The sequence below is a fragment of the Capsicum annuum genome, chromosome 1 (genome assembly GCF_002878395.1).
Source record: "Capsicum annuum cultivar UCD-10X-F1 chromosome 1, UCD10Xv1.1, whole genome shotgun sequence".
Lineage (NCBI taxonomy): Eukaryota > Viridiplantae > Streptophyta > Magnoliopsida > Solanales > Solanaceae > Capsicum > Capsicum annuum.
This window is the reverse complement of record NC_061111.1, coordinates 12,019,972-12,037,544: the sequence shown is the minus strand read 5'-3', so window position 1 is coordinate 12,037,544 and position 17,573 is coordinate 12,019,972. Positions and strand designations below refer to the sequence as shown.

Here is a 17,573-nt window from a genome sequence, read left to right as displayed (position 1 = left end):
AAAGATATCAAGTTAAGAATTAATCTTATCTCTTAACGAATCGTTCTTATAAGATTGCAAGATAAATTTCAAGTAGCTACACACAAAGGTATAAATAAGAGAAACTCTCAATTAATAATAATGTTATAAATTAGAGAAACTCTCAATTAATAATAATGTTGTCTCCTTGAAAATAACAAAATTCATTCTTATATACTAGAAAAAAACCTATCCCAAATATCATGGGATTCGAATTCTACTTTTTTGAAAATAAATAAATCTAGGAAATTTTAAACTAGGAAAGCAAAAGGTTTTGAATTTAATCAAAACCCATATGGGCTCAATTTTCTTCGTTTGGACTTGAGTCATAAAATATGTGTAGCACTTAGCCCATGCTTCTCGATAATTTTTGGACCCCATGCTTCTCGATAATTTTTGGACTCATTCTTGGACTCTTTGTCCATCATAAGCATCTTCTTGATTCACATTAAAGCTCGTCAATCTTAATACAAGTGGGTCATCCTGGATGCTATCACAATACTATGTCATTTGATTAAAACGAGCTTCGTGCTGCTCACCACTCCTCGAGGCCAAGTACGGAGTTGAACTGTCATTGAGATCATGTTTTATGAACTCGTTGAGAATGATTTTGACCTAGTTATGGCATATTAGAAGTAGAAAGATTCACATTAAAGCTCGTCAATCTTAATACAAGTGGGTCATCCTGGATGCTATCACAATACTATGTCATTTGATTAAAACGAGCTTCGTGCTGCTCACCACTCCTCGAGGCCAAGTACGGAGTTGAACTGTCATTGAGATCATGTTTTATGAACTCGTTGAGAATGATTTTGACCTAGTTATGGCATATTAGAAGTAGAAAGAACACTTATTAGATCTTTACGGACAAAAATAGACCGCAGTCAATTTGATAATGATCATGATTGAATGGAATTGCTTCTTTGATCCGAACTAAGGAATACCTTAGATATGATGCAATAGGGCTCTTGGTCTATCCATCTTTGTTTTGGAGTGTGACAAATCCAATTGAGCGTAATATTAATGCTATTAAGTAGTCACTATATTCTCACAAGTAAGATTTGAAGAGGATAGAGTGTAAGCAAATTTTTTTAGACTCTTGGCACCAAGAAAACAAAAAAACACAACATTTATGAGACATAAGCAATAGCAGACCAGTAAGAAAATAGAGGCATATGAGACAACAAGTAGTAATAGAAAAATAATAAACTTAAGAAGTGTTTTTCAAAAAAAATACTTTTGGTGAGAAGTAACTTATGTTTGATCAATAAATTTTAAAAAATACTTTTTAGCAGTAATTAGTGTTTGATCAAGTTTTTAAAATTGTTTTTAAGTAGAGATTAACTAAAATTCATTGACAGTTGTAATTTTTTTTTTTTACACTTTTATGTAAATATAAAACCTATTAAAGTTAAAAATTTTAAAATATTAATTTATTTTCTTTATAAGATAAGTTATTTTTAGTAATTGTTATTTGATAATAAATACTCATCTCCTCAATTTTCTCTCTCCCCATACTCCTCTGCCTTCAAACTCTTCTGATTTCTTTCTATCCCATTTCTCCCTCTTTCCTACGCTCCATCTGTTATTTCATTCATTTATTTTTACTTGTCACATTTAATTTAATGCGAGTGAAGTTGATTAATGTTTAAAATTGAATTGAATTAGATTAATTCAATATTTTAAATATAAAATTTGAATGTTCAAAAATTATACAAAAAAATTCTATAAGTTACGATCTTTCTAATATTAATATGATGAATAAAAGATGAAAAAGTTATTTTCGCTTTAACTTGATTGTCAAAAGAAAGAATTATCGTAAATAATTTTTATATGTTGTATTAGCAATTTAAAAATAGTTTGTTACTCTTAATAACAACGATGATGACTGCTTCCCTAAGATATGATGGTAAATGTTTCAATTGTGTTAGAGAAGCGGAACATGTAAATTGTAAACTAACTAATGATGATGAAAACAAAAAACACAGAGGAATATTTTATATTTTCGATAAACAAGTTCATCATTAATTAAGTAAATATAAACATAGTGTTATTTCTCTTATTTATAGCTTACCTTTTAAAGAAGATAAATTAATTATTTTAAAACTTACCTTTAATAAACCTTGGTCAAACACCTCTTTTGGAAGAGAGAAAAAAAAAACTTGGCTAAACCGCTAAAAGTTAGCTGGAAGGTCACTTTGATACCTTCCCCATCTAACACTTCAAGTTTCTTTGAAGTCCACAATCTTTACCCCCTTTCCTACTCCTTAGTCCTCACACACACTAAACTTACATACCCAAAAAAGGTTCTATTGAGAGACAAGTTAAGAATATATGGATGCTCTAATCTTCATTTCCATGTTCATTATTTTTCTACATGTAAAAGCACAAGCAAATACACCTAGTTGTTCACCAATTAGTTGTGCAAATAGCTCTACTTTCAACATTCAGTATCCTTTCACACTTCACCAAATTCAGCCTCAGCACTGTGCAGGTCTCCCTGATTTTGTGTTACAATGTAAACAAAACATGACCATTCTAAATTTCCCATCTTATGGGGATTTAGTCATTAAATCCATATCATATGATCTCCAAAAACTCGAATTAATCGATCCGAAAAACTGTGTCCATGGAGTTTTCTTGAACCTGAATCTTTCTAACACTCCATTTAGCTATTACTATGTACTGAAAGAGTATCAGTACCTGAATTGTTCAGCTGAAATTTCTTCTTTCTTACAAGTCCCTTGTCTAAGTGGCATTGGACATCATGTGTATGTTGTGGAAACATCATTTGTTGTCACAGATTTTTGTAACCATGTTAAGACTGTTGGAATCCCATTTTCATATAGTCCTTTCTTGTCTGATAACACTTTTGGACTTGGATTAACATGGCACTTGGCAAATTCTCAAGACAGTCTAACAGCAAAGTTTACAGCAGGGCTGTTTGAAGGACTCAATGAGATAGTAGATGATAAAGGTATGTAATTTATCACAAAAATTGAGTGACTTTTCGGTTACGAAACAAAGAAACGTGACTTTCTTGTATGATTTTCATTAGTTGAGTGACTTTTCGGTTACAAAACAAAGTAACATGATTTTCTGGAATGATTTTTATTAGTTGAGTGATCGTCTCAGAAATTAACTGTACTATTTTATATGCAATATGTTCTCCTTGTTTTAGTTGATTTGATTCAAGTTACTGATGTTTGATTGATTGACCAAGACTAAAGTTGTGTTTGGACGTGTCTTTTACTTGAAAAAAGTTTGAAGTTTGTGAGCGGAAGTCCCAAAAACCCAAAAAAGTCTGAGCCCGATTTGGAAATTTCAAAATATTTGAAGATCAAATTTTCTCGGTCAAATAAATATTTGAAGATAAATTTTTAAAATTTACGCTCAAAATCTATGGTCAAACGCTAGCTGCATCTCAATCCAGACTAGTTGGGTCTTGTGGTTGATTGTATAAAATTTTGAGTAAATACATAATTACGCCACTGATCTTGTCCGAAATTTTAAAAAAGACACCTAAACTTTGAATTCGACCTATTACCCCACGAATCTTTTTTATTCCGTTGCAAATACATCATTTTGGATCTCTGAGTATATACACGCACCACTGGCTCAAATTTGATTTTTTGACCAATTAAAAGTTATCACGTGTAAATAATTTAATATATAATTTGTATTCTTTTTAAAAAAATATATTTATTTTCTTTTTAAATATTAGCCCATACCCGCCTCTCTCCTCCCCACCATTTCTTCTTCAACACCGTTAAATCTTTCATTAAAGATTCATTGAAGCTTTTTTTTTTTTTAAATCATATCATTAAAGTTTTTCATTTTATAGTTAATCATATCATTTAACTACCCATTAAAGATCCTCAACACCATTAAAGCACCTCCATTAAAGCTCCAATGAAGCTTTTTTTTTGTTTTAAATCATATCATTAAAGCTCCATTTATTACTTTTGAATGTTTAATGGAATTGAATTTTGATTTTGAAGAAGCAATTGATATGAAGTTTGAATTAAAATGATTGAAATTCACGAAAAATTCAAAAGTGTAAAAATGGTGTTTTAATTTCATGATGGTGGTGAGTGTGTTTTGATGGTGATAGTGGTACTGATGGTGGCGGTGGTGATAATGGTGCGTGGGTGGGGGAGACATTGACGGGGTGGGGGTGCTGGATGAAGAAGACCTGAGGGTAAGGGGTACTGCTGGACACGGGAGGAGGAGGGAGGAGTTGCTGGATGGGTTGGGGTGGGGGAAGAGGGGGTGGGTGGGTAATAAATTAAATAAAAAAGAAAAATTTATTAAAAAATAAATAAAATATAAAATTAAATATATTTAACACGTGTCAGCACCTGATTGGTGCGTGTGTTCACTCTCTTTGTTGTGATTGACGTTCAGCGAAAAATTGTGTATTTGCAATGGATTAAGTAAGAATCGTGGGGTAATAGATCGAATTCAAAGTTTAGGTGTCTTTTTGAAAATCTCGACCAACATCAAGAGGTAGTTATGTATTTACTTTAAAAAAATTTATATTCGTTGTATAGTTTTACAGGGACTAACTCAGGCACGAACCTAAAGAGCATCTTAGCTGGTAAATTATACCATATATACAAAGTCAAAATTAAGTTTTAAGTATATATAGACTATGGTAGATGTTGAATCATCTTTATAGTTTCTTCGTATATTTATTTACTTTTATATTTCGAATTTATTTGATGAAAATTCTAGCTCTGCCACGCACCAGACTGACCCTAATTTAGTTCTTTGTAATTTGCAGCGTTGGGGTGTATCATCCTGTTCATGTTTATAGTGGTGATGTTGTTAGATATACAGAAGTTATCTCAATATTCTAAGAGAGAGGAGGAGAAAGAGACTCAGAAGGAACCTCAAGCTAATCCTATTTTTGGGAACTATGAAGCTTTGAACAAAATTGTGATAAAAAACTAGTACTTCTCAGAATCAAAATTATGGCCCAAATGGACAAATATATGTGAAAACTTTTGGTTGGTTATTGGTGCAAATGAGTAGTGTGAGGAAATTGGATTTTGATATATAGATACGATACGTGGTTTGATAAATTGGACGTTAATATTTGTGATTTGTATTACGCATACTGATTAATTTATCGATTGATAAAAACTTCTAAAGTTATCTTTTTATCTCACATATATTTTTGAACAATTTAAAAGATCTAAACATGATCCCACACTAACTTAAAACGAGGATATGTATAGATGATATAATAGTATGCAGAAGCAGTTGAAAAATATACAATAGATAAATTTGATCAATGCTATTACTTGCACAAATAAGAAAAGTTTGCTGGTGTACATTTCACTTTAGAAGGTGTCATTATTCTTCTACTTAAAACTTTTCATTGAATAATTCTAAATAATTTTAGTTTTTCTATAAGGTATCTTTCATAAATAGTGGCACTTTGCGATAAAACTCACTGTTACACTCCAACTTAGAAAGGAGTCCCACATCGGCAAAACACAGGAGGATATTGGGTATATAAGTAAGCAAGTCGTAATGCGTTTAAAAGCCGTGCGGGCCTGGACCCAAAGCGGACAATATCACAAGTGGGTTGGGGAGTTATAGGGGTCTCTCAGGCCTTGATAGTTCGAGATGTCCATTGCAGTCAGGGTCCCGGCTCGGATCGTGACACTCGTCTTCCATAGCCACATTTTACATAATTACCATTTATAGCTATTATATTCGATTCATAGCCGTTGTATTCACTTTTCTCGGGCCTTGATGGTTCGGAATGCCCTTCGCGGCCAGGGCCCCGGCTCGGGTCGTGACACTCACCTTTCATAACCAAATTTTACATAATTACCATTTATAGCTATTATATTCTATTCATAGCCGTTGTATTTACTTTTATTCAGTGGATTGTATTCATAAAAAACATAAATACACTACATATTTAGTTTCGCCAAAAACACTATCATTATTTTTTTATATTTTTCTTTTTCGTATTTCCCCCGTTTTTTCTTCTTTCTTTTTTCTACTTTTTTCTATTTTTATTTTTTCGTTTCTTTCTTTTTATTTTTCTCTCTCTTTAATCTCCAACTTCTATTTCGCTTTCTTCTTTTCTTTTCTTTTCTTTTCTTCTTTGATTTTTTTTATTTTCTTTTTTGTACTTATTTTCTCTATTGTTTTTTTGTTCTATTGTATATTTTTATATTTTCGAAAAATATGGCTAGTCAACCATAAGTCATGGATGATAACGTAAATACCACAGCTATTTATCGTCTTTGTAGTCACAGCATCATTTATATTTTTATGTTCATTGATACAACTGTATTTATATTTTAAAGTTCGTCCTTTTATTTATATTTTATATTTCGCATTTATATTTGCATTTTATAGTTCGCATTTGTATTATAAAGAATTGTTTTGTATTTATATTTTATAATTGACTGTATATTATATTGAATTATATTTATATTATGGTTTCATTGTGTTTGTGTATTTAGATATTTTTGGATTATACTTGTATTTATATTCTATTTTCGTTGATACCTTTTTATTTTTAAAAAATTATTTTGCATTTGTATTTGTAAGTTGATTGCATATTGTATTTAGCCAAGACTATGTACAATTTATTACTTGTATTTGTATACAAACAAGTAAATGCATTAATTGTCTAAAATATATAAATATGTCATGTATCATTTGATACAAATGTACCGTTTTATATTTGTATATCAAAATTATCATTCATATTTGTAAATAAACAAATATCACTTGATACAAATGCAATTACAAACAAATGATTTTACAAATACAAATACAATATGTATTTGTATATATTGTATTTATATAAAAAATTGAATTGTGTTTATTTGTATCAGTAAATACAACTCGTATCAATAAATAAAAACAAGTATTCGTAGAAAGAAAATCAATCGTTCTTTTTCAATAATTAAAAAATACAAATGATAGTTCGCACTTGTATTTGTATGTTATAGTTCGCAATTGTATTTATATTTGTTAGTTCACACAAATTAAAAGAAGGAGAAAAAATGAAAAGGAAAAAAAGAAAGAAAAAATGAGAGAAAAAGAAGGAGAAAAAAGAAAAAAGTAATAAAAAATAGATTAAAAATACAAAGAAAAAAAAAAGATGAGAAAAAATGAAAAGGAAAAAATGAAAAAGACAAAAGAAAGAGAAAACAACAAAAAAAAATAAAAAAAAAATGAAGAAAAAAATTGAAAAAAAAAAAGAATAATAGAAAATAAAACAACAACAGATCCCACAAAGTGAGGTCTCGGGGGTTAAAATATACGCAGTCCTTACCACTATCTCTGAAGAGGTATAGAGGTTGTTTCCGATAGACCCCCGGCTCAAGAATGAGAATAGTATACTAAGGTCGTAATGAAACATGAGACATGGTGGATAACATAAACAGAAATAAGAGATAATAAATAATAACAATAAATATTAAAAAATTCCGAAATAGGAAAAAATACGAGCAATACGCAATAAATATAAGAAAACGGATACTCACCTACATACCCTCACAATACCTAAGACATCCACCACACTCAAACTCTCCTAACCCCGAGCCACAACCCACACACTCACACTAGCCTTCTACCTTAATCCGCGACCTCCACACCTTCCTATCAAGAGTCATGTCCTCAATAAGCTGAAAATAGAAAAAGAGAGAAAATACATGAGAGAGACTATGAATTATAATTAGGAATAATTAATAGGCAAGAATGGGTTATGAATTGTAATTAATTAAAACTTAAGCTAAATAGGGTAATAAGAGTCTATGTTTGTTAAGATATGTAGTTATCCTTTTTTTATATATTAGGCTATTTTTTAATTAGAACATTAAGAAAATATCATCTATAAAGAATTGGTGGTCAAAAACACACTACCCAATTCAATTTCCATATATTAATTATATTTGTGTGATTTTCTACCTGAATTATCATCAACTGTTTATCAAAACGCACCTTAACTGTTTCACTTTTCACACCTAAAAATTCATGTATGAAACTCAAACAATTGATAATTGAGTTATGTTTTGATAAACAATTCAGCTAGAAAATGCATACACATAATAGTTCATGTATGAAATTTTTAAAAGATATAATACATAAATATGACCCTAAACTTGACACCAAATTATAACTTTGACCTTAAACTTTGATAGTGCACAAATAGGACCTTCAACTATTCAAAATCTGAACAAATATGACTTTCGATTTTGCAACCCCATGCGTGAGTTTCACTCGTGCCTACGTGGAAAGGTAATCCAATCACATGGTGCCACGCCGTTAAAAGAGCTGACTTGGAGGGAGGTCATATTTGTGCAGTTTTGAATAGTTAAAGGTCATATTTGTGCAGTTTTGAATAGTTAAAGGTCATATTTGTGCACTGTCAAAGTTTTATTTTTTGTGTTAAAACAGCGTCGTTTTTTTTTTTTTTTTTTTTTTTTATTATTATTATTATTATTATTATTATTATTATAAATTTTTTATTTACTTCTATAGCAGCAACATCTAATTTTTTTTTAATTCAAAAATTGAAGCCGCGCGGTAGGCTGGAGGAAGAGCCCAAGAAGAGCAAATAACACCACTAGGCTATCTAAGTGCCTTATTTTATGTGGTTCAACATTAATATACGTACATAAATATAGATTTTCTACCTTATATATAACGTAATTTTTTACCGAGGGGGTTCGGGTGAACCCCATGACAACCATGTAGGTCCACCCCTGCGTTAATTTAATAACGTTTTGATAACGTTAATTTAATAATATTGTAATAACATTAATTTGATAACGTTAATTTAATATACTACTACTGCTATCCTTAATAATGTTAATTTAATAACATTTTATTAAAATTATATTTTTTTTATTATTAGTATAGTTTCATTTTTAATTTAATATTTAAATAAATTATATTGAGATATATGAGATAACTTAAATTCGCTCTCTGCTTTATAATATATATACATACCCGCGCGGCTTTTTCGTATGAGGCTGAACCACCTAATTAATAAATCTTCAATATTGCTCTTTTTCCGCAATGACAAAAGAAATTAGATGCCATTTTCATTTTTGAGCCGAAAATAATTAAAAAATAATAGTAAAAAGTCATTTAAAGGTCATATTTGTGCTCAAAGTTTAAGGTCATATTTATGTATTATACCCTTAGATTTTAAGGTGGAAGCGCCCAATTTTGCGTGTTGAACACACGTTAAGGGTCATTTGGTAGACGGATAAGCAATAACTAATTTTAAAATTAATTTTAGAATGAACTTATCCCATGATAATAACTTATTTTAAAATTTTAGTGTTATTTTTATTCCTTTTTAAGAATGAAATAACTAATCCCGTAATAGTTAATCCCAAAATAACTAGTTTTCGAACCGAACGATCCCTATATAGGTAAGCCAAAGGGGGCAAATGACAATTCTGGAAACTTAAAGGTCCAAAGTGTCAACCCAAAAGATTTCATTTTCCAGTTGGATATCATTGTAAAACTATATATAGTGCAACCTAATTCAGCCGCTTTACACCACCAAGCTCCGCCGCCTGCAATTCTCTTTCTTCCGCCGTACTCAATAGGTATCTCTTCCAAATATATACTACTCATTTGCTTGTCTGGTTTTAACATGACACGGAATTTAAGAAAGTAAATATGCATTAAAGTTGCAATGAATAATAGAAATGTTGAACCTTTAAAATTACTTTTTGTGTGTATATATATATGGTAGATGTCGAACTACTTTGGCTTCTTCTGTGTATTTACTTTTTCATAGTTTGAATTGCTTAGAGCGTGTTTGAATTGACTTTTTTTTTGTGCTTTTGCCGCACTTTTTAATTTTTGGAGGTATTTGACAGAGGTGCTTCTCTTGAGCCGGGGGTCTATCGAAAATAGCCTCTTTATCTGACATAGACCTCTGGGGTACTGGTATGAACTGCGTACACTTACCCTCACTAGGCTCCACTTGGTCAGAATATACTGGGTACCTTCTTGTTGTTGACAGAGGTGCTCTAAGCACTTTATTTTAGGCTTAAAAAGTACAAAAAAAAAAAAAAAAAAAAAAAAAAACTAATAGCCAAAATTTGATTGCTACCTACTTTTAGCTTATAAGTCACTTAAAAAGAGCTCATCCAACACTGATTGGTGAAACTTCTGGCTCAGCTTCTATGCTAGAAGCTTAGCACCTATGGACTTCATTCAAATATACATACATATATATGTGTGTGTGTATCTTTAAAAGTCTTACATATATTTGACGATAACACACGCAACGGAATGGCGCTGGGTACACTGGTTGAAATTTGGCTGCAGAAATCTTGCAATTATGCGGGGCGAATAGAATGTCATTTTTATGATCGTACGATGAGTGAATTGTTGCAACAACGACATACTCAGTGTAGTTTCACAAGTCGAGTTTGGAGAGTGAATTGTTAAGTGAGGAAAAAAAAAGTAAAATTTAAAAAAGATCAATGTCTGCAACTTTTTACTTTAATTTTGCATTGATAAAGAAATGAATTGAATCATGCAACAAATTAGGATATAGGGATCACTTTGCACAAATCCAACTCAAACTTTGTTGCATAAGTTGATGCAATCAGGATAGTTGATATAAATTGATAGTGAATTCAAATATGAATTTTTTTGTAGCTAAATAAATTTAGAATAAAAAATCTTGTAGTAATAAGCTGTTTTGTAGTGTTAACAAATTTATGATATGTCAGTAATTTAATAGGAAAAAAAAAAGCTTACTAACAGTTGTTTACCAAACACACACATCAACAAATTTTTTCCAACTTCAATACTTCTATCTAAACATGTAACTACTTATTTATAAAATCAGCTCGAGCACTTGAAAAGTGCTTTTCAGCATTTGGTGCTTAAAAGCTACTTAAATTCAGCTAATCCAAACGGGCTCTATGATGTTTCTTTATAATAATCGGATTGTTGTTAATGGTTGCTATATCGTGATGGTTGTATACTTATGTTTGTATTCTTTGATGCTTGCATGAATTTTATCACACTACATTGCTATGTTTTAAAATGTTACAACTTTATTAAATTTTCACAATTTTACCACCCTCCCCAGACCTCACTCGTGGGATTACACTGGATATGTTGTTGTTGTTGTATTTTCTGTGTGAAAAATATGGCTGGTCCAACCTTGAAGGAGGGTTGTGATAGATTCTTAGTAATTGTAAAATAGTCAAATTATGATGATTTATTTTTAATACTAAATGAAAGAGTTTGGTCGACCCAGAAAATTTATGTAGCCGATCCCAACTAGTTTGAGATTTATGTTTATTTCATTCGTTAATTAATAAAATATTTTCAAAAAATTCATGGGCCGTAAAACACCAACATGTCATAAGGAAGAATAATCGAAGCTGATTAGTAAATGTTCACAATCCAACTCATTTTATGTTTACAAGTGTAATCTGTTCTACTTTCCCTCATCATTTCCAATCTATTATCACAGATGGCTAGATGGGATCAAATTCTTTCCCTTCCTGTTCAGAGCCCCCCGACTTTGGAGTTTTCTTCTGCTGAACTTGTGTGGTCTAAGGTAGAAGGTTGGCGTGATAACATAGACAGAGTTGCTCTCATTCCGTTCGCTAGAGTAGATGACTTTGTTAGGGGTGAATCTGCTAATAAAGAATGTCCAACAAGATTTCATGTTGAAGCTCGGAGACGTCGGCCTGCGGAGACGACTTACAAGCCTAAAGTTGATGGCATCCTTGAATATATTCTGTAAGCTGTACTTTTATCTCTTTAGCTTGTTTAGTTGCTTGTATTTGCCACAATGCGTTTTATAAAAATAACCTTATGATTCTTTAGGTACTGGTGCTCATTTGGCCCTGATGACCATAGAAAGGGTGGAATCGTTCGGCCGAGTAGAAACACATACGTTCCTAAGAAAAAACCTTCAGGTCGACCTAATACAAAGAGGGGATGCACCTGCCACTTTATTGTCAAACGCTTAATTGCTGAACCATCTGTAGCACTTATCATCTATAACCAAGATAAGCATGTGGATAAGAAAGGATTACCATGCCATGGCCCACAGGACAAAAAGTCTGCTGGAACACGCGCCATGTATGCTCCATACATCTCAGAGGATCTTCGTCTCCGTATTATGTCCCTGCTCTATGTTGGGGTGTCTGTGGAAACAATCATGCAGAGACACAATGAATCAGTGGAGAAACAAGGAGGTCCGTGCAACCGAGATGACCTTTTAACTCACAGGTATGTTCGGCGACAAGAGAGGAGCATACGCCGCTCTACTTATGAACTCGACACAGACGATGCAGTCAGCGTTAGTATGTGGGTTGAAAATCACCAGAATCAAGTGTTCTTTTATGAGAATTTCTCTGATTCCGACCCTTTTATTTTGGGCATTCAAACAGAATGGCAGTTGCAACAACTGATTCGATTCGGTAATCACGGCCTGCTGGTCTCTGATTCAAAGTTTGGAACTAATAAATTAAAGGTATCTTTTGCTTATATGGTTACCAAATTTCTAGAATTAAAAAAGACTGAAAACTTGAAAGCTTACTTTCTCTTTTATGAAAATTCATCCAGTATCCTATTCACAGTCTTGTTGTGTTCAACTCAGACAACAAGGCTATACCGGTGGCATGGATAATAACACCTAGATGTGCAAGTGGAGATACACTTAGATGGATGAGGGCACTATATAACAGAGTTCATATGAAAGATCCTAAGTGGAAGTTGGCTGGATTCATTGTGGATGATCCTTTAGCCGACATCCTTGCCATCAGGTTGCTTACAATTTTTTCGTCCCGCATTCATTTGCATGATCAAGTAATAGTGTAATTGAATACAAATCAATGACCATAGTTGTTTTCCTTATTTCTTTTTCCTGATGGACATGGGGTTTCTCTTTAGCATGGCGAACTAGAGTTGCACAAATGACATCTATCTTTTGGGTTCAGGGGCTTTTACTTTAATAGTCTTGGGTACAGGAAACTTATCATGTTAGACTTGTGGATTGATGAGATTAACAGATAAATACTGTTGCTCTGTTGGATTGGTCTGAATAATTTGAACTAACGAAGAATTGAAGAAACCAGCATCTGATACACAATTAGCCATAATATTTCTTATTGACAGTAGTGAATTTGAAAAGCCTGTCAGCATTTTATGGTCCCAGCTTAAATCTAACAGTCGTGTTCATCCCCCAAAGGTTAAATAGTAGCGAAATTCTCATACATCAAACCTTCTTAGTTGCTGGATCAGAAGAGGAGGGAGCAAAACTCAAAAGAAGTGGTGGAACATAATACCATCATGCATTTGGTGGTCTATTTGGAAGGAAAGAAACAACAGGTGCTTTGAAAACAAGGCTAATCCAATTGAGAAAGTCAAATGGTTATGTATGTCTACCTTTTATTTCTGGTGTAAAGAAGAAGGATTAGAAGAAGATGCACAAATTAGAGAATTTATAGGGAACCTGTAATCTATTTTATTTTCTGGTTTTTTGCTGTGAAACAATTTTTTGGAGGTCTCCAGCATTATCCTCAATGCTGATGAATACAACATTACCTTTATCAAAAAAAAAAAAAAAATAGTAGCGAAATTTAAATGAATGATTGAACTTAACGCATACTTTTCTCATTTAGCATGTTGTTAGCCATGTTACTTAGTTTTTTCCTTTTTGTGTTTTATCAGTCGCTCATGAGTTGTGGTGCTGCAGATTATATATTTTGTGTACTAGATTGCACAGTTTAAAATAGGGCCTCCTAGTCATTTACTCCTGTATCTTCTTGATTTTTTCCTGCATGAATGGTGTATTATATCTTTGTTTGATTATCACTCAGGGAAGTGTTTCAGTGTTCTGTATTGATATGCTTTTGGCGGGTTCGTCGTGCATGGCATAAGAGTTTGATTAAGAAATGCTCAGAACTGGAGACCTGTGCTGCAATTGCAAAGAGGCTCGGCCAGGCAGTGCATCGCATCTGCAAAGGGGATGGAACTGCTGATTTGTTTGAAGAATTTATGGAAGATTTTGTGGATGTTGCAGACTTTTTGGACTATTTCAAGGCCATATGGTACCCGAGACTAGGTTAGGCGTACTATTCGTAAAACAGTCTCTGCATGTACCTACAGATTCGTTATTGGAGTTAGATTAACAAGTCTTTTGCTAACTCATTTGACATACTGATAATGTGATTCAGATCCAGGCCTAGCATGAATTTGAACTAACACTCCCTTTGTCCACATCGTGCAACAGTTTTTTTTGGGACATCCTATATGTTTCACATGCCTTATAAAAGAAGACGTTTCACACAACTCTGGCAAGCGATGGTCTTTTTCCCCCCTGGGCTTAGCTCAAGTGGCAAAGGGTTTCCGCCTGTAGTGGATATTTCTTTTTTATGCATAAATAAATATATTATTACTATAAAGAAAAGCACCGAGTCTGTTTCAAAAAATAAAAGCACCAAGAAGGTATGTGGGATTACACTGGGTTTGTTGTTGTTGTTGAGGGTTTTGAAGTCCAAAAGCTCTTATCAAATTTTCAATTACATAACAATCTTTCAGTTTACACCACATAGCTAACAGTTAAACATTTAATTTATATTATTATAGATTGATGAACTTCGTAGTGGATATACATGCAACCTTTCAGGTTTGAGCGTCCTCACGCTAAAAGGACATGGTAGCCAATTTTTTTTCTACTAGAACACCTTATTCTTTTAGTTTTTTAACAAAAACACATCATTCTTTAAGAATGCTTGAAATTCTCTTATGCTTCCCTTAATTAATTAGTTGGTTCCTCTTTGGGGTCATTTTTGCTGACAGATTTTGTCTACTCAGGGCTGTGGACTAGTGCACTGAGAACTCTTCCTCTTGCCAGCCAGGAGACATGCTCATCAATGGAGTACTATCACAACCAATTAAAGCTTAGGTTATTGAATGAGAAGGATAAAAGTGTATATCAACGTGCTGATTGGCTTGTAGATAAGCTAGGTACTACAGTGCATTCTTACTTCTGGCTTGATGAGTACTCAGGGAAGGATGATTTTGCACGATACTGGAAGGATGAATGGATGAGTGGCTTAACAGCTTGGCAGAAATCTTTGCAGATCCCAGATTCGGATGTGTTAGTTGAGGGTGAATATTCAAAAGTTGTTGATCAGGAAGATCGACATCAAGTGCATGTTATTTGGAATCCAGCTTCCGAGTATGCACTTTGTGATTGTAATTGGGCAAAAATGGGGAATTTATGCGAGCATATTCTCAAAAGCATTAAATATCTACGCGACAAAGGGTCTATTACTCCATCCGTCAGTATGTTCCAATATATGCAAGCTCTGGTTGATATGTTACACTGCCCACCTCATGATTCTTTGATTCGTGATCATGCACTTTCTCTAGCTGTCTGGGTGCAGAAGCAGTTGAATGCTCAACTTGGTCCTGGAAGTGGCCAGTCGAAGCGACAAGCTCTTCAGCTGACTGCTAGCACACGTGGTGTGGAGTTGGTGAATGCAAGCAATAGAACACACACATTAACCGATGCGGTAGATGATCTGGCTGAGCTACAGCATTCGAGTTCTGCCACAGGTAATTTGAGTAGTCGCCAGGTTGATCGGGTAGCTACTGAAAATGGCACTCTCACAGATATGAGTCATGCTGTGGGACATCCTTCTGTTGAGATGCAAACTAGCCCATTATCCATCTCCGCTTGTGCGAGTCAATTGTTTTCTCTTGATGGGATCACATCAGCCAATGTGTTTTCCGATAACGGAGGTGTCATGATTGGTGAGGAACTGGATATAACAAAGAATCTTCCTTGTACAGACACATCATTTGCAAATTTAGACGGTTTTCAAGACGGAGGACTTGGACAAAGCTGATTGTGCAACCAGCAGAATGATGTATGTTGGAACTCCAGCTGATCCACTATTGTTGGAGTCTCTGGATCAATGCTTGATAATAGAGACTCCTCAGCTGGAAGACTAATGTTGGAACTCCACGGAGCCAGGCATTAGTTGTGGATTACCGAATGTTGATAGCAGAATAGATAATGCAATTTCATCCATAGCCAAGCCAGTATAGGGACCCTGGTAAATATTGCTGAAGCCTCTGAGTGGAAAAGTGGCTCATGAGGATAGGCACTGTTGATGAAAATGCTGACATGACTAATGGCCTAACAGCTTAAAGACGAGATGTTGAATGTTCGTCCTGGGCTTTTTAGCCTCTGCATGTATTGAAGAAAATGGAAAATGAGTCTCGAAGGAAGAACACATAAACAAGAACAATGACCCCAGAATTCTGCGAGGATCCTATTAGAAGAATGTATAACTAGTGAGTGGTTTATCGGTTTATCTTCTCAAGAAAAATAGAGCAGCTGACCATGTGACAGATTTGTATCCACATTTGCCTAGGAGGACTCTCCCAATTAGCAACCTGTTGTGGAGCTTGAGATCAGATGAACATCTTGTGATTGCTTTCTTAGATGATAATATCTTTGATTTTGCAATAAGTGATTTCACCAGTAAAGTGAATAGGGAGCATATAACTTCCAAAAGGCGAAAGGGTGTTGCAAAGAGTTTGTTTGAGGCTGCATATATGATCTATTGCTTATAGGATTGGTTGTTGCAAAGAGTTTGTTTGCGGCTGTTGTTCATGATTTATTGCCCATAGGATTGGTTTCGACTTACACGACTATAAAGTGCCTGTGCTGTTCATGGTGCCTAGTGGCTACTCGCCTAGATATCCAGAGGAAAGCAACAAAATCTGGGAATTATTTTGAAACTTTGATCAAGTGTGTATTTGCGTGGGAATTTATGTTAGAAGTTGCTCTTAAGCTTTGTGCATAGCCTCAAAACTCTTTCTTCCTGGGTCTCTGCATAAAATCAATGAAAAGTGCATGTGCATATTGTCGTTCCGCTCTTATGCATAAAGCTTTATAGAGTTGTCTGCTTGTCATCTGGACAAGTTCAACTACCATTGGAACCTTTTACATCATAGATCTCTAGTTCACTTGTAATAATTTGCTTTAACGCAGGCGTTTCCAAGTGCAGATTTCCATTTCATAATTGGATTTAAGAGCCACTCACTACTAATATAATTTTTACTCGTTACATTGTATAAAAGAAAGAAGAATTAACCTAAATAGCCACTGTATTTTCTTGGAAAAAGAGACTGTAGGGGTTCATGCTGATTTAAACCAGTGTAGTGATAAGTGAGAACTGCTATTTTCAAGATTATACAGTACTACTACATAGTAAATATCATATTCAGACACTCATTAATGTCCTCAAAGCAAACTCTTGGGGCGCATAGCTTATGTTAGCGCCTTACTACAAAATTAGATTGAGACAAACTTAAACAGAGCGACATGGATAGTGAACATTTGTGTATTGAAATTAAGATGTTTTTGAATGCAAAACTCAAAAAGAATCATAATATTCTGCTGTTGCAACAATTCCCAGCCTACTGACTGAGTTCATCAAGGTTAACACAATTACCAAACAAGCCACTTTGTAACCTCGGAGACATTTCCTTCCGAAAGT

The 17,573-nt window shown here is 33.6% G+C and overlaps 2 protein-coding genes across 3 annotated transcripts; both read left to right on the top strand.

Annotated features, from left to right (window-relative positions):
- Window positions 1-2,137: 2,137 nt before the first annotated feature.
- Window positions 2,138-5,186, top strand: LOC107853103 (putative RING-H2 finger protein ATL21A). Of its 2 annotated transcripts, none has more exons than XM_016698125.2 (2): window positions 2,138-2,995; window positions 4,788-5,186. In XM_016698125.2, exons 1-2 carry the CDS (start codon window positions 2,353-2,355, stop codon window positions 4,835-4,837), a joined length of 693 nt encoding a protein of 230 aa, XP_016553611.1. In that variant the 5' UTR covers window positions 2,138-2,352; the 3' UTR covers window positions 4,838-5,186. The 2 variants fall into 2 exon arrangements, with proteins under 2 accessions (XP_016553611.1, XP_016553603.1); XM_016698117.2 differs by having other exon boundaries at window positions 2,171-2,995; window positions 4,805-5,186.
- Window positions 5,187-9,490: 4,304 nt separating this feature from the next.
- Window positions 9,491-17,001, top strand: LOC107868144. The gene is made up of 6 exons (XM_016714746.2): window positions 9,491-9,620; window positions 11,516-11,787; window positions 11,875-12,526; window positions 12,619-12,818; window positions 13,875-14,119; window positions 14,872-17,001. The coding sequence occupies exons 2-6, from the start codon at window positions 11,516-11,518 to the stop codon at window positions 15,909-15,911; spliced, it is 2,409 nt and encodes an 802-aa protein (XP_016570232.1). The 5' UTR covers window positions 9,491-9,620; the 3' UTR covers window positions 15,912-17,001.
- The last annotated feature ends 572 nt before the right edge of the window (window positions 17,002-17,573 follow it).